Genomic DNA, 23953 nt, shown 5'->3' with positions numbered 1-23953 from the left:
CTGTGCAATAATAGTTAGTTATTAATCCTTTGGTAACACGGTGTAATTCAGTGTAATACTGCTCATAGCAAAATGTCCATTCAGTCAATGCATCCATCTGGAATAACCTACTTAGCTATAAAACGACATCGCTGAGCTGAGCTTGTAGAAGCAAAAAGCCCTTGAAGTGTCCGCTCATTAATTTTGGTGTTCGCTTCCGCTTAAAAGAGGTGTCCGCTGAATGCAGGTTTATTTTACAGTAAATGTGGGAAGGAAATTTTCGGACTCAAGCTGGTGTCCACTTAATAGATGGTGTCCGCTTAATACAGGTTTAACTGTAGTCAGATCGAGTCACTGTATTTAACAATCAGTTTAACGTGGTTTTGAATTTCTTAGAAAGGTTTTTAAAATTTAGTAACTTGATTGAAATTTCTAATTTTTTTCGAATAGAGTGAACTGAACTAAGAATCCAAGATTTCCCGTGTAATTTTAAAGTTTTCATCGTCAACAGGTCAAGGGGTACTCTCACCTCTGGCAACTATAGCAACTTAATTTTGCCCCTCGGCAGGAATCCTTTTTGGCTCAATAAACCTGTACAGGCTGAATTTTCAGTGGCAAATAATTGATCTTCGGGACACTAACAAATCACGATATCATTCGATAACGGTGCTCAATAATTGTTTTGTCTTTATATCACCAAGTTTCTTTTCAGAGCCCAGGGCAGCAATGTGCCGCGTCTCATACAAGAGCGTGCTTTCAATAGATCGTTTTCACTGTCACGCAATAAAAAAATAAATCGAAAACCATCCAGTGGAAAAAGCTATGAAATTATGATGTTATAGAAGATATCTAAATAAGCCACTTCTCCAAGTTTTAGTTCTGTGCGTTTCCCCAAACTTCAGATATTCGTCGAAATGTTTCGCCGATATTTACAGAGCCCGGTACACCAATATGGCGGCCGGAAAATAGTGTAAACATCTGGAACTTACTTTGGCTATCTAGGCGACTGATTATCAGTACTGATCAAACAAGCATTTACATAAGCACTTTTCCTAATGCTTTAACTTCTAAAAAGGCTCAAAATCATGGGATAAGTATATATTTTTCGACAAACTCGATCATAGCCTTGTGTCACGCACCTCCATAACCCTGAAATTCAAAATGTTCTAGATTCCAAACGAAGCACGCTATTGAGCTGTAAAATTGTAAACAGATATAAATATACCGCCTCTTGTGCCTGATGAGGACAAAAACTTTAGTGGCTCTTTCGTTTTGCATTTTAGAAAGTGATGACGTCACGTGAAAACGATCTATAGGCCCTCTTCGTATTCCCGGTATTGGACTGGAACTAGCGTACAACTGAGGCTAACGCGGGCAGTCTTTTCAAATGCAAATGACATTAATCTCTTTTTAATGATAATTATTCCCCCGCATGAGCCTCTATCGCAAGCTAGTTCCAGTCCAGTACCGAGACTGCAAATATGGTCTATTACGTATGAGTAGCTTATTATTTGCAATAAAACATATTTGGAAGGAATTGTTCCTGAGTAGACCATTATTTTTAAGGTAGTAGTAAAATATAGCGGCAGTGAAAGAAAAATATATACACCGAAAGGTAGTAGTATAATATAGCGGCAGTAATAAAAAAAATATATACACCAGAAAGCTGAACCATCAAGTATTTGGTAACCAATTTATCTCAATTACATTATTAATGCATGCCTTGTAGATCTCTATTCTGCGATTGAGTACAAATCACTTGGATGTTACAAATACAAACCTCAGAACAGCGGGCTGGCTTCTCTGGAAGGAAAAAATGTTCTTGACGGTAATTACAAACTCAGAACAGATGCAATTGAGAAGTGCGCACTGGCAGCCATGAAGACACAAAAAGACGTTTTCGCCATTCAAGATGGCGGAAAATGTCTTGTTAGTAGCACTAGAGACCCAGCGTTCAACAAGTATGGAATCTCACAGGATTGTAAAAGCGATGGAAAAGGTGCATCAGGGGCGTCTCATGTTTACCTTACTTTTGGGATTGAAGGTACGTATGGTATGGAACAACTACGACTATATAATTTTGTGTTCAGCGATTCTAGAGTTCTTTTCAAGTACGGAAACAACGTACAAGGACATGCCTGTTACTATATTAAACAAAAGGTATGTTAGATGTGGATTTCCTAGCTGAATGTAGATTTGCAAAAGACTGTCCAAGCCACACCATTGGAAGAACAGTGTGCTAAAGCTCGTGTAAGACCATGATATTTTGGCGTAGTGTGAAAAAAGTTGCTATTTTATTAAATTCGGATAAAAACATACTCGTCTGTGAATTCAAAAGATTTAACCTTGAGACTGACAAGAACTGATTTAGCTTCTCGTTTAGCTAATTGCGTACAATTTTAGCCAACACATCCTGGTATCGGAGACTCTTTAAGGGGACAAATTTCAGTCTGTGGGTCCGTTAGTGCACGAAAATTAGTTACCTTGTGATGGACTAGCATCCCATCCAGGGAGGGGTAGAAATACGTGTTCGCTGCTCCCAGCATTCGTTGCTCTAATATATTTCGCATTACAGCTCTAACAGATCGCACTGAATCTGGAATTCGTCGGGGATGCTACAAAGACCTACCTGTGCGATCCATGGAAATCCTAGAAGGGAAAGATCACTTTCTTGACGGCAACTATACCACAAGAAAAGATGCTCTTAGGAAATGCATTCTGGTCGGAAAAGGTCGTGGATATCCAATTGTGGGTATTCAAAATGGGGGTATGTGTGTTGGTAGTCCCACGCTGAGAGACTTTAACAAATATGGCGTCTCCCACGATTGCAAAAGTGATGGAAAAGGAGGACCTTGGGCCACTGAAGTGCACGCTTTAACATGGATAGAAGGTAGATTATTCATAGGACTAGCTACATGGAAATTCTTTGAATTTGATTACTTTCAAATTGGTCTGGGAATATAGTCATATCACCTGTCTACTATATTGTACACAGAACTGTCCAAATTTTTTGTTAATTTGGCCACTATCCAAACTAAGGATTAACTTAAACAGCTTTGAAAAGGAACAAATCATCGTCGGCGCGTTTCTATAGGATTGTAAACAGCAATATACTTAAGTTGTTCATACAAAACATGACTGATTAGATGTAAGAAAGAGACGAAAAACACATACACACATAATTCGGACGCTTTCCACTCGGTCAAAAAAATCCACAGCTTTGGAAACAGTTGGAAAATGATTTGAAAAGTTGCTTAGAAAGTTTCCGGAATATCAGAAAACTGTTTAATTTTTGAAATGCGAACCGCTCAACCAAACATTCCAGAAATTCCAGGGTGGAAATCAAATGGAACAGAGATTCTCTTAAGATATTTTCGACACTTTGGAACTTGCGAGGTTGTCCTCTTTTTCGGAAAATGTTGAAACTGCTGTTCAATTCGCGACTGGAAATTTCCGAGAAAAATTTCAAGCTGGAATTTTTGGTCGAATGGAAAAAAACCTTTCGGTTTTAATAATGCACTGCTTCAGTTTCGTTATGGCATGAATTTATATATGCGAGCTAATCTGTACTAATACAACATCAATACCCTTGTCTTCAGATTTTCTGTCCTCTGTTAAGTACGAATCACTTGGCTGTTACAAAGACAAAGACAATGGTGTAAGAGCTATTCCATCCATGGAAAGAAGAGACGTTCTTCTCAAAGACAGCTATTCACAGAGAAATCAGGCTATTCAAAAGTGCGCTGTGGCAGCCTTGACACGGGGATATAAAATGTTTGCAATTCAAGATGGCGGCATGTGTGTTGGTAGCCCCAATGCACACAAGGTGTATGGCAAGTACGGTAAATCACAGGATTGTAAGAATGACGGAAAAGGAGGAGCCGGGGCTAATCAGGTTTACAATCTGACAGGAACCATGGAAGGTACAGTGACAAGGATATTGTAAACTTGTAAACTGACAGCTGACCTGCTGATTTTTTGTAATTCATCATCTTTACTTCTTAGAGGTTTGTTTTAAATAAGAAATAAATAATACCGAAAGTCTTCGACTTATTGTCATCATCGTGGGGAAGCAAAAAACATCCCAGGGATATTTCTTTTTACAACATTCAATAATACTTCTCTTGTTTTTTTTGTCATTCACAGACATTCTTTCGCCATTTTCATATTATGATTTGCGAAGGCTTGGATGTTTCCATGACTCACAAGCTCGTGCCATCCCTAGCCTAGAAGGACAGGACCCTGTGCTAGATGGCGACCACACTACAAGACGAGGTGCCGTAAGGAAGTGTGCTCTCGCAGCCAAGAAGCGGGAACATAAAGTGTATGTTGTTATGTCCAACGGGCAGTGCTCCAGTGGCGCCGATACTGCAAAGAATTTTGCCAGGTTTGGCCACGGCGAGAATGGCTGCTCAGCAATGAAAGATATCCACAGAGTGTACAATTATGATTATGACAGCGTTGATGGTATGATAGATGGTTGTATTTTGAATAAGCATGAATAACTATTTGAACATATCGAGTGAAAAGCTACGCAATTGTTGAATTAAATCAGGGGGAAAAAATCTGCTATAAGATTGAATTTTACTTTTTTTTTTTTTTTTTTTTTTTTAGTAAAAACAACCCAAACAATGGAATGACGTTTCCGTGTCATCTTGGCATGGACAATAGAAAAATTAAATTTATTAAGATGGAATATATTAAGACAGAATAATTCATCACTGTTTATCAAGTTGCGATGTTGAACAGTGAAGAATAACATTTAACCACGTGCGGTCAAAACAATAAATTGAAACATAAAGTCGATTTTAAAAAGCTGATGGGAGATGATCGACCAAGAATTCTCGAAACCATTTGTTAAGCAGAAATATCACGTGTTGGCGTAAAAGTGTTTTGATTAGTAATAGTAATTGGGCCGGGTGGAGTAAAATTCAGGGAGTAATCACACTCCCTGAATTCTATCACACGAGGTCTAATTATTGATTAATTGTATCTATAACAAATTTTGTGAATCTCTTTTGAGCGAAAAAGTCAGGAGCGCTTTCCATAGGTTTTAAACACTGTAGGAAACATTAAGAAGGAAGCAATTAAAGCTCATGTAATTGACGTGTGCATGGTGTAGGTGTTCAATTTCAGGTATGCAGTTAAAAAGTTGTAATAGGATACCTGTAATTGAACACCCACGTGACCTCGAGCCAATTGCGTCACAAATCGGAAAATATTGTTTTTATAGATACGATCATTATTTAAATTGCTGATTTATATGCCGGAGATAAGACACACTGCAAATTAATGGCTGATTTGTTTTCTGTCTTGCAGTCCTGCTACCATATATGGAGTATGAGTCTGTTGGATGCTTCAAAGACTCAAGTGAACGAGCTATTGAGAGCGTGGAGGGATTTCATCGCTATTTTCCAAGTGTATCTCTACTATTCTATGATTACAAAACACGACAACAAGCAATCCAAAAATGCGCTGTATTTGCAAAGCTAAAAGGGTACAAGATGTTTGGAATTCAAGATGGCGGTTTTTGTGTTACCAGTGCCAGCGCTCATGAAACATACAACAAATACGGTGAATCAAAAGATTGTAAAAGCGATGGTAAAGGAGGACCCTGGGCCAATCAAGTTTATCGTTTCCCGGAAAGAAAAGGTAAATTCATTTTTTGTGATATCAAACGGAAATCCCTTGAATCCTAAAGCAGAGGGCTTGGTCCTCCTCGATCCAGCCCCTTTCCTCAAAAGTGATTCAGTCTCTACTGAAATTATTCTACTGGACTGAGGTGAGGACATGTACATATCCAGAAATGTCCTCACAATTGGTCAATAACCCATAAATTTTCCTTTCTTCAGCATTCTTTTCATGCAACTCCAGGAATAGGAAACATTCATACTTTATTAGGATTGACAGCCCAGTATACCCCTCGGAAATTTCCAATCTAAAAAAAAGCGATTGAGAAAGACTACTACATCTAGATTCGGAAGATACAACGGTCGTCTTTGATCCTTATGGGTAGGTTCCGTGAAATTAACGTTGCTAACTGAACACTTTGTTTCTTTTTCGCAGAATGAATGAATACCCTGTGGATGCTGACGGAACTTGGATCCTTTTACTGAAGTCCATACAAAGAAACGTATTTCAGTGTGTTTACACCTAATTGCAATTCCATCTCGGAAGGGTCCTAAGACCTTGGATATGTTTTACAGTAATCAATATAAATGTTTAACTTTTTTGAGGAATGAAAATTAATTTTCCACTTTTTAAAAGAACGGTAATCAATTTCTAAGATTTCTGTTCACCTTAGGGAAAATTTAGCATTAAGAAGACACCACCTCATTAAGACCCTCGCGCTAAAGAAAAAATTCACGGAGAAAACTGATATTTCCCTGAGACCTGTGAAGGGTGCTGTCTAAAGAAACTGCTCTGCGAGAACTGAATTCAGTTTCAATGAAGAAACAACATTCAACGTCACGAGAAGAAACTACTGATTGCAATTTCTATTCAGGTAGTGATTTACACACCATATCTTGAATCTGGCCATTTTGAAAACATGCCGCTGTTCTTTCAGTATCACCGTCTTAGAGAAACTGTTGCATGAGAAAGAAAACTCCACTACTTGCCTTTATACTTTAGAGCACGAGAGAATAATTAAAATCCAAGAATGTACTCATAATTCACTTTTTCTATCACAACGTTGTTGCAATCAGGTGTATATCCATTGTTCAAAGTAGCTTACAGCTGGTAGCTATTAATCCTGATGACGGAATAATCATTTGTGCTCAAAAAAAAGTAGGAACTTGAAGGTGTCTTCAACATATATTTTATGATTTAAGGAATTCGTAAGCAAATAAAACGGTCAAACTTGATGTGATAAACTTGTCGAGTCCTGAATTGAGTCTCTCAACATTGCTTAATTTGCTCACACGTTACTATATGTGTAAAACCGCATAGGCTGTCCATGTGAGTAAGCTCCGTGTCAAAAGTAATGGCTATTTCCGAAACAGGGTCTGATGGCGGATTTAAATCCTCTCCAAGCCTCATCATAACACCAGAGTACTGTAAATACGGTCAGTGAAAAAAGCGCAGTGCGGACTGCAGACCACAAACTGGGGGTAAAATGCAGAGTCGGGGTAAAATGCAGACTGCAGACTAAAGACTTTACATGTATAAGTCTATTCATCGTGCTATTTCCATTTGCAAGTGCTAACCGTAAACAAGGTTATTCAGGCTAATCGTGGAGAAAGTCTGTACTCTGGTTAGATTGAATATCGCTCCGGTTAGCCTGAATAACGCTCCGCTTTGCCTGTTATTGGTTAGTTCTCAATGATAGAAACGGCAGCACGATTCAGTTAAAAATGTCTGCAGGTCTGCATTTTACCTCCAGGTCTGCAGTCTGCATTTTACGCCCGGTTTGCAGTTTGCAGTCTGCAGTCCGCGGTGGATCTTCGTTTGACACTGACCGACTGTAAATAGAGATTTAAGTCCATGAAACCATACACGCAACGTGCGTAGTAAAATTCTTCGCGGAAGAACTGGGTATCCTGTTTAACAATAACTTGAGAGGGATTGCTTTGTGTCAGCGGTCTCTCTTGCCTATCTTTACCTGTCCATTCTAAGCATTAGCACTGTATCCGAGCAGGACGTAAGAGTTCGGAAACATCACCCGAATTAATTAACTAAAAAATACTTGCCACATACGGTGTCCGTGGAAACATTAAGGTTGGTGAACGCGAACACTTTTCTCAAAATATTTCTGATTAATTTTGTCCGTTAGCCTTTCTGTGTTTGAATTTTAGTTTTAAGTTTGGTTTTATAGACTTGAAGATAGATGACATATGTTACGAAGGAAATATTCTTAAAACACCGAGACATATAACAGCAGTTTTTAACTGAATGCAGTAAAACCAAACACTAAAGTAATTATTCTGTCCAATCAAAAAGGACTGACACAGACAATCGAGTGGACCAATAATGTTCCGTTGATCAAGTAGGCGTTGCCTCTTAATTGACAGATTTATTTGTTGACAAGAATCGTGATTGACATAAATTATATACATTGATTTAAAGGCGTTAGGTTATTGTGTTTCAAACCAGTTTTTCAGTAGAATCGAAGTGAGAAAGAACTGAATTATTTTAGTCTGTCTGTTAAACCCGCTTACCTGGAGAATCTGTTTGTTAAACCCGCTCACCTGGAGAATCTGTTAAAGACTCAGTGCTAACCTGTAAAGTGCGACTGTTGTAACTACCCGCCACAGAAGTAAGTTGAAATTCAAGTTTTCTGAATTTAGCTTCGAGATAAAGATTTATTTGTGTTTGTTCTGACTGCGAATTATAAATGTATTTCTTTTAGATCGAATAATTATCAAACCTTGGCTTGATATTATGCTGTTTGTGGTGGTCTTTTGAGCTAGCCAGGTAGGCAACTCGGTAGAGTCATGATTGGGTTTGATTTCCTTTCTGATTGGATGACAATGTGGTGCGGGTTGTTTCGGCTAAGTCAATAGTTGTTATTACAGCAGTTGGACGTGCAAACGAGGCGAAAGGGTCAATTTTGCTTTGTATTGACCCGTTCGCCTCGTTTGTATCCCTCTTTAAACGAAGAAACATATGACCGCAGGCTCAACTGCAATAAGAGCTATTGCACTGCGTAGAGATGCAAAGCCAGACCATATGCGAATCACTTTCAACACTCAAGTAAAAATATTGCTTTTTATCGTGCCATCAACTTCTTCATAAGCGGCAATATGCACGTCATTGCAGGCCGCCATGAGGGTGGCAAAGGTGGGGTACCAATCACGCATCACGCTGAATTTTCCTATTAAATAAGCAGCACGGATAATTTTTTTCACCAATTACGCGTCACGTAAAAAGAAGTAAGTACATCGCCAATATTACTTTCTCGACCCACGCGAGTCAAAAGCGTCACTAAAAGAAGAACTTTGCCGATTCAACCACAAAAATACATCGGCAAACAATTGTGACCTCTCACGCGAAAACGTTCCTTACGGTATCCATTCGAACGGCTGAACGCACAGCAAGTGAACCAGCCTGCGAACAGGCTCCCAGCGAGGGCGGAAAAAAACATATGAGAGGGGGGGGGGGGGGGGAAGAAAAAAGGGCCTCTTAACTGATCTTTTCGAACCGTTGCTAGGGAAAATTTATTCTCATATAACCCTATAATTTTTAGTTAGTTCAGAGTTATTTAATGTGTTTTAACTTTTTCATGATCAGTAACACTAGTGATGACGTCATCAGGCCACGCCAATGGTCATGTGACTAACTCTGAAAAAATGCAAAGGCTCCCAGGTAAATTACTATCGCGATTTTTTCTCATTGATTTAATATTTTAATTTAAATCCTCAGTACGCTATGCATAGATTTTGTTTCATTTCTAAAAAGTCATATTTTGAGAGAATTTCAAAATATTGAAAAATTCGTAATTTTCCGGAAAAAGCATGATTTCGAAAACCGAATGTATAGCTATGTTTCCAACGTTGGCTTTAATCGAATTTCGTCGAAAAAGGCTGGATTTAATGAAAAACGGCGTTTCCTTTAGCAATTAAAGAAACCGGAAGTGCGCCCGATATATTGGAAGTTACCCTATCAGCGCGTGCGCAATTTACACTACCAACGTACTTCGGTAAGTTCAAACAAAGCCACAAGGAGTTAGTTTTTCTCTTTCTATTGCTCTTGTTTTTCTGTCCTTCTCTTATTTTGTCTTTCCTTGTACTTTTTTTTTGCTTTGCATTTTGTGAAACACAAAGAAAAACATCTAAAATGTAAGCGTATTTGGAAGTTATTGAGTTGTTTTTATTTTCCGCGCTCAGGCCGACTAAGTAACCGGAAGTGAAATTTTACCTCCTTGGCAACGGAAGCGAGCGCACGCATAAATCGGTTATTCCGGGAATTGCGCTCCCCCTCGTCACCATTCCGCTCTCGGGTCTCGATCTCTCCGCTGGCCCTAGACTAGGGCTAGTTCGCACTAAACCCATTAACCCAACAGGGAGCCTGTTCCTAGGCTACAAGTTAACGGATAATTTGAATAGCGATAGTCAATTTGCTTGTTCCAAGATATCTTCATACCACTTGGTTCTACGTGAGTTGATAACCACTGAATATAATGAGTAATGACTCTAGAAACGATTTAATGAAATGCAACCTGTGAAGGTAAATGTTAGAGATTCATGAGAGGTGGGCTGTGTAGGTATATGTTGGGAATTAATACAATGAGAGCTGTGTGAGTATGTGTGGGGGATAAATGACATGTACGCTGTGTAGGTATATGTAGAGATTAATGAGATGTATTGCTGTGTAGGTATATGTTGGGAATAAATACGATGAAAGCTGTGTATACCTATGTGACAAGATGTAGGCTGAGTTGGTATATGTAGGAAATTAATGAGATGAAGGTTGTGTAGGTATATGTGGGGGATTAATGAGATGTATTGCTGTGTGGTATATGTGGGAGATTAATGAGATGTAAGCTGTGTAGGTATATGTGGGGGATTAATGAGATGTAGGCTGTGTAGGTATATGTGCGGGATTAACGAGATGTGGGCTATGTAGGTTATGTGGGAGATCAATGAGATGTAGGCTCTGTAGCTATATGTGGGGGCTTAATGAGATGTAGGCTGTATTAATATATGTAGGAGATTAATGAGATGTAGGCTGTGTAGGTATATGTGGGGGATTAATGAGATGTATTGCTGTGTGGTATATGTGGGAGATTAATGAGATGTAAGCTGTGTAGGTATATGTGGGGGATTAATGAGATGTAGGCTGTGTAGGTATATGTGCGGGATTAACGAGATGTGGGCTATGTAGGTTATGTGGGAGATTAATGAGATGTAGGCTCTGTAGCTATATGTGGGGGCTTAATGAGATGTAGGCTGTATTAATATATGTAGGAGATTAATGAGATGTAGGCTGTGTAGGTATATGTGGGGGATTAATCAGATGTAGGCTGTGTAGGTATATGTGGGGGATTAATCAGATGTAGGCTGTGTAGGTATACGTGGGGGTCTGAAGAAGATGTAGGCTGTGTGAGAGAGCGTGGGAGACTAATGAGAAGTGGGCTGTGTAGGTACATATAGGGGATTAATGAAATGCGGGCTGTGAGGGGATATTGGGGAGATATTTACGGGGATGGTTGAGAAAGAATATTCGATTAGATATCCAGGAGGCATTGTTTTAAGAGAGATTAAGAGAGATGCGTAAATTGCGATGGAGTTAACTGGCCGCCCAACCATCCGGGTGGTGTCGCACTTATAAAGCGAAAGAACAAAAGGCTTGGCTGTGAGCCAATGAGAAAGCATTGACGTCATAGCCAAACTAGACAAACGAGTTTTTGACTCCGGCTGAATTTGATTATTCAAAATGGCGGAGATACCTTAATTTAAGGCTATAATATGCTAATTTGACAAACATTCTTTATATGCACGCTTATGTTCTGTAACGGCTTGGTAATTTATGCAGTACATACAGCTATATATTTAAATACGCGTTCACCTTGTTTATCTTGAGTTTCAGTAGCCAGATTAAGCGTTGATTGATGACGTTCGTTTAAGGTTCTCTCTGCCATCTAATAAGCGAAAGGGTAGTTCAAATTAGTCGACAACGTGTACCGTCTACGAATGCCTACGAGCGAAAACAACTTTGGGTGCCTCGCCGCCTAAAGCGCCACAGTTGTCAATGTTATTCCACCAGTTATCATTGTCTCCGCAACATTTAGATTTGAGGTCAATTAAGTAGCGAGATCCCCGAGAACTGGGAGCTATGGAAAGAGAAATACTGTAATAATTACTTGATTCGGAGCGGAAAGCCCCGGGTATCAACCCGCCATGTTCAAGGACGTTATTGATGACGATGGCCTTGAAGTAATCATAGTCTTAAGCTATACTGAAGAAGAAGATGCAAATGATTACCGTGTAATAATGGGGAAGATGAAAAGGTACTGCGTCGGCGAAGTAACGTAAACGAGATTGTTTCAGCAAGAGGGAAAAACTTCCTACCGAAACGCTCGACAACTTAATCGCTGAAATAAAAAGAACCTTGGCAAGGAACTGCAATTTATGTGATTTTTGACGGTTTTCACACGATCTGCGTTCGACTAGTCTTTGGATAAAACATGAGCAAAGCACGCGGCAGTTACTTAGGATGACAGACGCCAGTCCTTAAACAAGTGTATCGACGTTCCAGCATCCGATATGCAAATATAGACATGCATAGGGATCTTAACAATGCTGAGGACAACGCCTAGTAAAATTGAATTTGTCCAGGATGCCTACGGCCCTCAAACCTCGGTCAGGCTAAATATGTAATGACAGCGTTTAATTCTAAATGGAAATACGAAAAATTAGCAGTTCGACTCATCGTTCTCGTTCGCGGTCATCTTGCGTTGTTGTTTTGTAGAGGACGGCTATGAAATGTACAAAGGTTTACTGAAGACACTTGTAGAGCCTTTGTTTTGCTCATTAAACCTTTTTGTTTGGTGCATTCGATGCTCATCGACGTCGTGGCTTGTTCGAGACTCCGTCCACACGACACCGGAGGAATTTAAAAACGCATACAGCTTTATTTCTACGGTTAGGCCTACGGTCCAGAGTAATCCGTCCCGAAAACGGAGCTTTTCGAAAACGCTCTTCAAACCGGAGGAATTTGAAAACGCCGGCTTTGGGCTTTCGTGTGGACGGAAAACATCTTAAAACGGACCTTTTCGAACACGATACGATCAGGAGAAATACGTGATTTCTCTGGCCGAGATTTCCTCAAGCAAAAATATAAAACGACCGATGACTGTTGCGTTTTTAAATTTCTCCGGTGGTGTGGAAGATCGGGCCTAAGCTTCCTAGGCTCTTAAAGAAGTCAATGGTCAGACCGTCAAGAAAACTGAGGACGAAAAAGACCAGAAAAAGATGTCACGTCTGCCACGATTTGATCGATCTTTTTTTAAGACTATTAACTATTTACTTTGAATGAATGCTATCCTTCTAGTTCAAAGAACATTTACTCATTACGGAAATCTTATTGTTATTTCACGCATCACGCGTCACGTGCTTGTAAAAAGTATAAACATCCAAGCGCTCGTTCGATCGCTGGAATAATTCAAGTGCTTACCGCTTAACAAGTTGAGGTTTTGTCCGCAGTCCTTTTGCTGGATCGTTTCAGCATTTGAGTCCAAACCGTAACTGTCCAGTTTTTAGCTCTGCTGGGTTTCTGCCAGCTAGAGATGAGCCAGGAATTTCATCCTCACAAAGCAAAACAGACATGTTAACTCAGTCACTTCTCCTATCATCTGTAATTTTTATCCTACAACGCCTCGTTTTCGCGTTTGACCGCTCGCTCGCCCCAAGAGGGTCGCCATTTGTGAATACGGTGTATAGACTCGTAGTTTTGCACTTCTTCCATGAACGCCTGATTAAATTCTGGTGTTTTGGCGGCCATGTTGGTTGTGAGGCCGTGTTGAGTTCTGGGATAGTATTGACACACCATGGGGCAGTTTGGATCGCTTGGATCATTTCCCGGCGAGAAAGTAGCATAAAATCGTTCATGATCGCCCGGGTCTGCGACCAAGCATCCGGATAGAGCACGGACAATCCAAGCCATCGCGATCGCACCAATCGCTACCGGCATTAACGATCGTCTGAGTAATGCTCTGGTATAATCGCCCCGATCGTACCAGGTTTTCAATTAAGTAACGGCGGTGATTTAAAAGATCGGGGCGGTTATATGAGAACCAGCCTTAGGCTCCCTTATACCACGACGAGAACGGCAACTCTAACGGGAGCGAAGCTAAACAAAAGGTATAATGTCCGACCGTGCATAGTTTTGGCTTCTTTTTGCCAGGTTTTTTTTTTTTTTTTTAAGTGCGCTCGTTGGCTAAAATGAAGTTTCATGATTTATAGTCTACTTAAATCTTGAAAAAAATTGCTAATTGATCCTTTTTAGGTTCTTTTCAAGTCATAATGAGCTTGGTAATTTCGGTGTTTTCCTGATTTTAACGAGGCAAACAAGCATTTTGAGTTTTCGCTCGATTTGTCACGAACGGAAAGCACTTGCAGTACTAACGGACTGTTTGTCGTCGAGTCAATCATGGACATTTCTCTTACAACCTCTTATGAGAATTCAGCGGCTCAGATGCCACTTCTTCATTTATACTCTGTTCGCTTAATATTCTTTGCACAAAGTAACAATTGATAAAGAGGTAGTCCTTGATTGCGCCCTCCTTCCCTATCTCAGAGCTACAGTTGGGTTGATCTACCATTCCTCCTTCCGCAGTGGTGTAAGCTCCCTCTTATCTTTCTCTTCGCTCATTCATATTTATCGCAGTAACGATCAATGATTTCCAGCGAAGGCACGCGAACGGAACCGGGAAGTGATTGCATAAATGTAATCAGTGTCCGTCATGGGGCACGTCGGTAGCAGAAACAATGAAATATGGAAATAAATTAAAACTTGGCGGTTATGCCCACGTTTTTTCTTGGTTTGGAAACAAAACCGAATCAACTTCCTTCTGAACAACCGTTTCCGCTTGTTTTTGCTTGGGAAGAAAGCCAATTTGTAGCTAATAAGGATAAAATTTTGAACTGCCTACTAGATGTTTCCCAGGAGTAAGCGAGTTATACAGTTCTCAATCGTTATAATTTTGTTTTCTAGCAGATGCAAATTAATTAAAGAATGCCCACCCTCTTGATTTGATTTCACAAGAACTCAGTGCTGATGTTCGCTCAGCTAGCATTAAAAACTTTAAATGCCTGTCAGGGTATAACCTCAATTATGACTTCACGGCGTTATAGGATTGTTTTTGTAGCCCAAATGTTTCCATTGTATGTTGGAGAAAATCATTAGGGGTATTGTAATCGTTTCCGGTGATAGAATTTTAGTGTTTCATCATAGCAGTTTTATTGCCAAATACCCAAAAAAAGAATGTTTTTTTTTTTTCTGCTCTCCTCCTACCAGCGGATTAGAGAAAGAGCCGCATTATGCAGGATCGACAGTATAAATTTTATTTTAACAGTATAGACAGAGTCATCAAGAGAAAATGAGGAGTCATCTAAATGTGGGTTCTTAAGTGCGCCACATTTAAAGGGACATTGATTGCGTCGGATTGAACAAATAGTCGTTTTATAGCATAGCCCAGTGTCAATGGATAGCATAGCCCAGTGTCAGTGTCAATGTGTCTCCTCTTAAAATAATTACTATTGAAAATTTCATCCGTTTCCGTTAATGTGGCTTTTGCGCTTACCACTGCAGTTTTAAATGCCAAATTTTTAAACAGAAATAAGCCGCAATATCAATTAATTGTTTTTCTGCTCTCTCTCTCTCTCTCTCTCTCTCTCTCTCTCGACTTCTACTTACTTCCTCGTACCATGCAGCAGAATATAGACAAAGTGGGAACAGGATTGAGCTTCATCGTCCTAAACTTAAACGACAGGGTCGGGTTGTTAGTTTAGATTTCAGTTTCATTTTGTCACTTTTTGGTGGGGTTTCCTGTTTATATTGTTTGTCTTACAGTTTTGAGCTGGGGTGATCTCAAACTAAACAAAACTCAGTATGCAGTGAAAAACATTTTTTATGCAGGAATAACGAATATTTCAGTTGACTTTTAATCCTGGGTTAGCCGTATAACCAGCTCCCGAACAACACGGCCTAAGGTTTTTTTTAACACATAATATAGCAGATCGTCAGTCATCATTCATTTCATTTAAAATGCATGTTCCACGTAGATGTTAATTAATAGCTTCCTGAGAAGCTCGATGTGTCGCACTGGCACGTGAGGATTTGGGGTTTCCGGCTCTGTTTTTATTTGGCCCCTCTCGCGTCGTCTTGCTCGATCGCCTGCGTGCGTGGCAAAACAATGCTAAACCGAAACTGAAACTGGCTCGTGCTAACGGTACCTATCCAGCTCGCGCGTTTTAATCAGCCACGCGCGGATAGTTCTTGGAAGAAGAGGTAGACAACTGCTAACTGATAACTGATAAGTGGGCCATTCGGATCTGCCTTAAGTGCAGGTCATCGCAGTAAAATAAAGGGGCACAGAAAAAAAAGGTTTGCATTTCACCAAAATTAGGTTGTAATTTACTGACACTAGCTTTAGAGTTTCTGTCCGTCCGCTGCCAATTTTTACTAGAGCCATCCTTCTCAGTAAAGACGGTGGAACGCAAACCGGCTTTAATTTAGCATCCAAATCTACAGCGCCAATCTGGCGAGGATTTTGAGTATTATCGCGACTCGGTAACGATTTAATGTAATACCCTGATCAACTACAAGAGATACCAAAAGAGCTCATTAAAGTGCACCTAACCCCCAAATTTTTTTTTCGCTAAAACAAATCTAGACTTTATTTGAAGCATTTGGGCGAAGAAATTTTTGAATTTGGTTGAATCCTCGATTTTCTATGCCCTTTCAAAGTCGCGATTAAGTGTTTCACGACCGCGTTTTAGGGAGTCTGGGGCGGCGGTACCTGATGACGTCTACCCAGGAACCAAACACAATAGCGCCTCAGTTAACTCACTGTATTTGCTCGAGAAAATAGAATGCAAAACTAATCGTTCCGATGTATTTTGGGACTAAAACGTCCAAGTTTTGTCTCAGAATCATTTCTTTTTCGTCACTGGAGTCAGAGTTAAGTTTCGATTCGGAAGGCTCCGAAATAAACTTCGATCGAGCACGTTCGACAACTGTGAACTCACTGCTTAGAGCTTTGAGAGCAATATGCAATATTTCAAGCGACGACGGGGAAGACGTCTTTGCGGACGAGCTGCTTGTATATTAGGAATGGAAAGCTAGATACGAAGTGGAGGAGCAGGCAAACGAACAGCAGGAAAGAAAACTCAAGGACTGCTTTGGATGGTAATTTCGTCAACTAAACATAAGATTCCCACGCGTGTTTATAGCCCGTTTACATTTGTCCTTACCGAGAATGTATTTTGTCAAGGTTCTGTTAAATCCAGTTTGTGTTTTACTTTCAGTTGAATGCTTCATGTTTATAAGAGCGACGTACGTGTTGCAGTTTTCGAGACTTGATGACCTCCAAAACATTGGCTTCGAACGATTGAAAATCGTATTGTTTGGACCTGTATTTTTGAAGCTGCGGGAAGCAAGGCGGAAGGAAACATTTCATACAATTACCGATTTCACATTGTCACACGTTTTAAGTCGTAACTCCAAATAACCAATATAAATTGTCCTCAAAGTTTGCAGTGAAATTCGTCGGATAAGCGAAAAGGATGTGTTCCCTAAGCGGTCCGCAGATAATGTTACGCGGTCATATTTTCGACGCTATTGCACAGAATCTTTGTCACACTGCTGATTTCCAAACCTTCGAAAAACTCTGTGAGTCTAACAATTTTGTTATCATGTAATTCTAGAGGATTAATCTTCGACTTTCATCTAAATCGAAAGAGAAATAAGTGTTGGTTAGCGGCATACAGTTGCGATCTATTTACGTATCAGTATAACGCTTCTTGATCATGACCGGATCACACAACTTTGCCGGTTAACGTTATGTTATAAATACTGCGGGATTGGAAGATATAGGTTGTCGGTGGTATTTCTACAAATTGCTGGTTAGCTTTAAGCAGAAAATTTATGAAAACAGCGTTCGAAAGTCTGCAGAACAAATTCCAGTGAGAGTTCTTCAATGGTTCTCACAGATTCAGTTCGCTTGTTTCGGTTCGACAAAATCAACCATCGTTTACGTCTTTATTGCACCATTAGCCGATCATCGCCAGTAAATTGTACAGTATACCTTTCTTTAAATCTGGAATATTGCTGCAACAGCCGATAGCACCGCTGGAAGGCGTTTCTGCGCACTTTTCGAATGTGTATTGCACCATCCTGAAGGAGATGAGAGGAAATGAGATATCCAACCTTCCTGGGTAGACGTCACAAGAGCCGCTGGACCCATTGTCCTCAAACTCGGTCGTGAAACAAAATGGCGGTGTTTTAGAGCTATTTTCGAGATTTCGTCGTGGCACATAAAATCGAGGATTTAACGGAATCCAAAAATTTTTTTGTAGAACTATTTCAAATAATTAGCAGATTCGTTCTAGCGAAAAAAAATTTTTGGGGTTAGGGGCACTTTAAGGTCAGAACTAACACAATGAAACCGAGATCGACATTATTTTTAGCTCAAGTGGTTTGTGGCTTTTAGACATTCGTCAGGCTTTAATTGATAACTCGGCTGAAAGACGGATAAACTTGCTTGATGTTGATCCAATTTGGTTCAAGTTTGGTTACAATTTGTCAATATTCCAGACCATTCCAGTTTGACTGTGAACAAGCCTTTTAAAGTTGTAACTGGCCTACGAAGGGCAAATAGTGTCATCGCTCTAAACTCTCAGCTGGTAAAACCTGGGAATGGATCGTTTTCTTTTGACCACAAACGACAAATCAACTCAGTGTTGGCAATGTTCCACAGATGCAATAAGCACTCGAAAGAATACAAAATTCACCAGTCGAAAATAGTAATAACGTCAAGCACGTCTTTCGTTGAAATTCTCGTGACTCTCTCGCTAACACTCATAGCTCCTGACCTAAAACACGCCTCAGTATGCTTGTGCCCTCGGGACAATTTTTCGTGTACGAAGCACAGCGGGTAGGTGAAATTCCCGCTATCCAAAATTGTGAGTAATGCGGTATAAAAACGGGAAATGAGGGTCAAACCATAGGCTATCGATTTGATTTAGGTCGAGGCAATGCTTGTTTATCCTCACATTTGCTCCGTGGGTACTAAAGGTATTAAAGGTATTTGTGCGCCAGAGAGCTCAAATACGGTTTTTTAATTATTTGAGCTCAGAAGTAAAACAGTTACTAGCAAGCACTCCCGTACCAAGAGCCATTTTCGCATTTTATATATAGCCGCCCACAAATTGGAGCAAGCACCAGAGTTTCTTTCTTTCTCCTGTATTTGTATTTTCAAACTACTATTTAACTGACAATTGCGACAATTAGCGCGACGAAAATACAAAGCACAAATACAAATGCAAAATGCCTATTTCGCGATGGTTCAGTTTCTTAGTTTGAAATGGCGCATAAAATTACTTTTTTTGATATCCAACGGGGGTGATATCTTAACGGGGGAAATAGCTTTCAAACAAAATATTAAGGGAAATTCTCTATTCCATTTGATAAAGGCCGATAATTCAGTTTTTGAGGGTGGAAACCTCGCCAGGTTAGGTCTTAAATATAGTACTATACTGGGGGAATGCAGATCTTGACGCCAGCTTTGAAATGTCCTGGTCTTTTGCTTACGAACAAGGGGGCAAGCCCTCACCAGAAATTCCTAGCGCCCTCTTCCCTCCACCCCCCCCCCCGGATTTTCCAATGACTGCCAAGAGAGAAAAAGGTGTTTTGTGTAAGTTAACAAAGAAACCTTTGAAGACGTGTTAAAGAATCGTCCGTACAATCAACAATTTTAATCTACAGACGGGCTAGAATCGTCTCGATCGCGTCAGGAGAGTAGTTTCAATTTCTAGCTAGTTTCTTGCTCAGTACATGATCCAGCTAGCGATATCCTCACATTATATTAAATCACTCACTGAGTCGAAGATAGACCGGAAATAAGATCCACTGCGCGGAAACGGAAGTGTTATGTTCAAGTTGGTGATTTTTGGACACTAATCAAATCCAGCGCTCAAGGGATGCACCTTAACTCGGTTATAAAGCCACAGGCATTTGTGATTTAAGCAAACTACTGCGAAACAGTTGGAGCAAAGCAACTGACGGATGTTGAAGTCCTTGATGACTATCTGAGCTTTTGGAGCTACGTAAGGGCTTGAAGCATTTGAAAGGTAAAGAAGCTTTGTTATGATACATTCAATCTATAATTGAGGTGGGATTTCGTACACATCGCTTTTTTTTGTCGGCACGTGGTTTACAACTTACTAATCAACTCAGTCTCTAATCATTTGCGGCCCTGTAGGACACATGCTTTGTTTCTCGTATCGAAGACGACGAAGAAGCTGCAGTCTGCTTGCAGTAAATTTATCTTAGATATCTATCACGTTCAGCTACGTTTGTTTCTGTAAGGGAGAGGGATTCGCCAAAACCGCGCATTTCGCTGCGTAAAGCCTGTGACACAACCTCTTGTCGGTCTTGTACGCTGTAAGCAGTCTCTAATGTAAAACTTTTATTTATAAATTTAATCTCAATGACCAACATGCAGGGTAATGAATCTTTTGTCTTCAACCACTCAGGTAACTGAGTACAGTTACGTAAGTAAATTGTGACGTTATCGGAAAATTCACAGCCGAGTCGATTTGTGCGTTTGAAGTCTTCTTCAGGGTTTGTTCATCTTTCTAATCGCGCGTTCTCGATCTTGTGGAGTGCACACTTTTTCTTTTCTCCACACAGAGCTATGCATGTTTATTATTTGTTTTTTGACGCCACCAGCGCGTGATCTTAAGTTAATTATCGACATGATTGAGGGTTATAATTAGCGCACTGTACGACAATGAAAATTGCATGCGATTCGAAATGTACGCCGAGAGATATTGTTGATTTGGTGTTAGAAATTGGTGTTTCGTGAACAGGAAATGATTTGCGCCAACATTACAATGCTAATACCTGTTTCAACATTGATTTTCCGTTGTTGACTAAAAACAGACGGCTCTCCTCTGATAGTACTTTCGTCTTCGTAATCTCTTCTTATTTTAACACGCACATTCAACCGGCTGTTGACAGTAGGTCAAGGTCACGACACGGGGTGTAAAGTTTTTGAATTACTCACGTACAACTTCGCTAGCATTCTGTCACACAACGCGACGACATTGCAGTGTCTCCAGGCAAATAGCAATTTACCTTCCATTTTCAAAATTGCATTTTCGTCTGCAGCTGTTCCATGCTGTACCGTTTTCAGAATTGTTAGCGATTCTGGGACTGGACCGAGGTAGTGGCGCATCAGCTGGCAGATTGATCAGTGTGACACGTGCATGATTAGGTCACGTCGATGACGTCATACGCTGATGGTGATACGTGCCTGTGACTTTTCCCGCCTTTTTCATGAAAAGAATCTAATGCAGACAAAACAAAGCAAGTGCATTGCCCAAGTTGACGTTGTACAAATAACGTCTTTCAACAGTATTTTCCAACTGTTTTCTGAAATGCAATACATTGAAACGTGCTTGAGAGAAGCGGAAAAGCTGTCCAATTAAAATCTGGGCCCCGATTTTCGCACATAATCCGCATAAACCTGTTTTAGCAAACTGAACTATGCAAGGCATTGAAATTTTCGAGGAAGAAGCGTATTCTGTTTACAGATCTATTCTTTTCTCTAACATCGTCGAGGGCGACGTTAAACGGTCGGGACACACTAGAAAAAAAACACGGATCGGAGATAAAATCTATCCAGGTTAACCTAAAGGCAAGTGCCCCAACTATTTTATTGGTAACGAGGCAAGAAGGTTAATTCGTTTGCACCAAAGGTCTTTTTTTGAAAGAACTATGTTTTGACTGCTGATAGTCAAAATTACTTTAGATTGAAGAAAGCCCGACAAGATATAATAGTTTTCTAAGTGGAAAAACACTTAAGAACTAATTACTTACTGTCCTCCCGCTGGAAAATAGGGTCGAAATGTAATAAAAAAATAAAAAAAAGAGATGAAAAAATTAGAATGCAAGAATGGTTACGACCGATCGACAAACAAACTCATGATTAGTTCTTGGAATCAAAAGTGTTCCAATCCCACATGACTGAGAAATTAACGGTAGTTTAGTCACTGGTTTTGTTTCCTTTAAGTTAACAGCTTAGAAAGGCCATTCAGCAAGTACGTGATTAGTTGGATTACCTTAAAATAGTTTGAGGTTTCAAGTGCTATAATCCGCAATAAGTGAGAACCGCAAATACTGAAGCGAGAAAATTCCAAATCTGAAAAACATGATCGAACCAGTGGAATCATGTTTTTCGTATGGTGATGGGTTCCATCGTCGAAGTACTCGCGGACATATTCTCACGTTTAGTCTCTTTCGCTTTGTGGACAATTTTCTCCTGGTCAGGGGCCCGTTCGCACCCGCAAAGCCGTAGCAAAATCTCAAACCTCATGATTACAGCGCCATTTTATTTTCATACAAGAAGTTTCAGGTGCGTACACCTAGCTCTGCGTTTTTAGATACAGAGAAATTAAAAATGGCTTTACGGGCCCGAAAAGTTTCCGGGGCTTTCGAGAAACGGGCCCCAGCTCTAAGTTTTGAAAATTTTTGAAAATATGGTGGTACATTTGTAGATATGCTGAGGAAATACCTACTAGTTGGTAATTTTCAGTACTTGTCAGCTTGACCGACACTTCAATGAATTGGAAAAATAAATACACGGCTTTGCGTGATCACGAGCTTGCATGGAAGAGCTGGACGTCTGGTGGAAATCGCACCACTTAGTTGGCACGTGGCCCTCAATACGTGCTTGAAAATTCTTTATTCGTCAACAAATTATAGGAAGCCACAAGCTGTTGAGTCGGAATAGCATGAAAGAATATGATTTCGGCAAGATCACGATTAACCATGTGCTAACCAGAAAGTTCCTGACGCTTTACACCAAGTTTAATTTAACGAGTTCTTCATCAGTCTAGCCTATGAACAGGCTCCCTAGTCGATCGAGGATGGTGAGACGAGAGAGCGAAAAGAAAGAAGATAGAAGACACTCTCAGCCAATCCCTTCTAGGCCATTCCAAGCGCGGTCAGACCCGTCCAGCCGGAGCCTGTTCACAGGCCATCATCAGTCATGTGGCGCGGTATACGTCCGCTATTTGTTTAAAAAACAAAAGGTGGTTTTCCGTTAAAATAGACTGCGAGCAGTCTCTTTTCCTCTAAAATCCGTGGGGAAGAACGCAAAACAAGGGAGACGGTACGAGTGTGACTGTGAGCGTGACGTGCGAGTGACGAGTCACCCTCGCGGTCACGCTCACACGTTTACTTGATTTATATTTGGAAGGAAGGGAGCCCGCACTTCTCTCCCGAACTCTTCCCGGGGAGGAACGTAGACCGGACTCGAGCGAGCTGAGGAAATCGAAAGTTGCCTAACTCCCCCTGCCCCTGTTATTTTTGCACTGGATAGCATTTTTGGACTTTTTGGCCTGGGTCCAAGGAAGAAGTTTTCAAATGAACTTTTTTGCTTCCTTTTAGGGGAAGGAACCAAACACAAACAAAATAATTCTTTTAAATTCGTCCTTATCATCGTCTTTCACTTTCTCTAACTAGATAAATAAAGAACGACACAATCTTTTTTTTAGCCCTTTCGGAACAAAATATCGACATTAAACACCGCTTAACTTCTTAGTCTGACTTCTTCAAGGATAAATACCATCTAATTCTCAACTGAAAGGCCGGCCGGTTAACGTAGAAAACAGCGAATGGTCATGCTTAGCTCGCCGGATTAGAAAAAAAATAAAATAAAATAAAATTTTCAGGAATGTCAAACCTTGACCACATTATTTGCGATAGAGTTGGATCGCATCCATTTTTGTCATGTTAGGATTTTCTTCCTTTGTTCGCGCCCTCTTGTCTTGAATAATCGGCACTTGAGAGACCATGTTGAGTGTGTGATCGTCAGTTGTCAATTTTTGTGTGAATCTGTGAACAAGATTCCGCGACGAAAACCACAGCTTTTAACGTATTGCAGATGCTTTTCGGTAATCTCGTTTTTTTTTTTACCAATGGAAGAAGCTAAGTTGCCGTATTTTTAAAGAAAAGCAGATTTTAGCATTACTTTGATAACAACCCGACAAAATATCTGGTGACATCGAGTGTCTGTTTTTGACGTTCATCCAAATATTACTGAAAGATGGGAGATGTCGAATTTTCGTTCTTGTGTTTCAACGTTATGTCATCGTTCTCGAGAAAATGTCTGGCTTAGCGTGGTTTAAGCGTGTCAACTGGAGATTACATGCAAAAGAAAGAGAGACAATCCGTTTGAAACCAAAGACTTGGTCTTCGCTCGCGGTTTAACCTTTAACCCAAGCTGATGCATTAGAAAGATTGT

At 40.2% G+C, this 23953-nt stretch overlaps 1 protein-coding gene across 4 annotated transcripts in view; it reads left to right on the top strand.

Annotated features, from left to right (window-relative positions):
- Nucleotides 1-6854, top strand: part of LOC110060713 (uncharacterized) — a 36813-nt gene extending 29959 nt beyond the window's left edge. For 2 of the 4 annotated variants that reach the window (XM_089297863.1, XM_089297862.1), the window contains 6 exons: nucleotides 1709-2023; nucleotides 2555-2869; nucleotides 3579-3902; nucleotides 4126-4446; nucleotides 5299-5631; nucleotides 6046-6854. In XM_089297863.1, coding sequence (XP_089153989.1) covers nucleotides 1709-2023; nucleotides 2555-2869; nucleotides 3579-3902; nucleotides 4126-4446; nucleotides 5299-5631; nucleotides 6046-6050 — 1613 coding nt within the window. In that variant the 3' untranslated portion in view covers nucleotides 6051-6854. Of the gene's footprint in view, nucleotides 1-1708; nucleotides 2024-2554; nucleotides 2870-3578; nucleotides 3903-4125; nucleotides 4447-5298; nucleotides 5917-6045 lie in introns of those variants that run through there. The other 2 variants (XM_089297861.1, XM_089297859.1) reach the window with 1 other exon arrangement.
- The last annotated feature ends 17099 nt before the right edge of the window (nucleotides 6855-23953 follow it).

This window comes from Orbicella faveolata, unplaced genomic scaffold, assembly GCF_042242905.1.
Source record: "Orbicella faveolata isolate gen_17 unplaced genomic scaffold, um_ofav_v1 contig_3, whole genome shotgun sequence".
Taxonomy (NCBI): Eukaryota; Metazoa; Cnidaria; class Anthozoa; order Scleractinia; family Merulinidae; genus Orbicella; species Orbicella faveolata.
The sequence above is the reverse complement of the archived record's forward strand: the minus strand, read 5'-3'. Positions and strand labels throughout refer to the sequence as shown.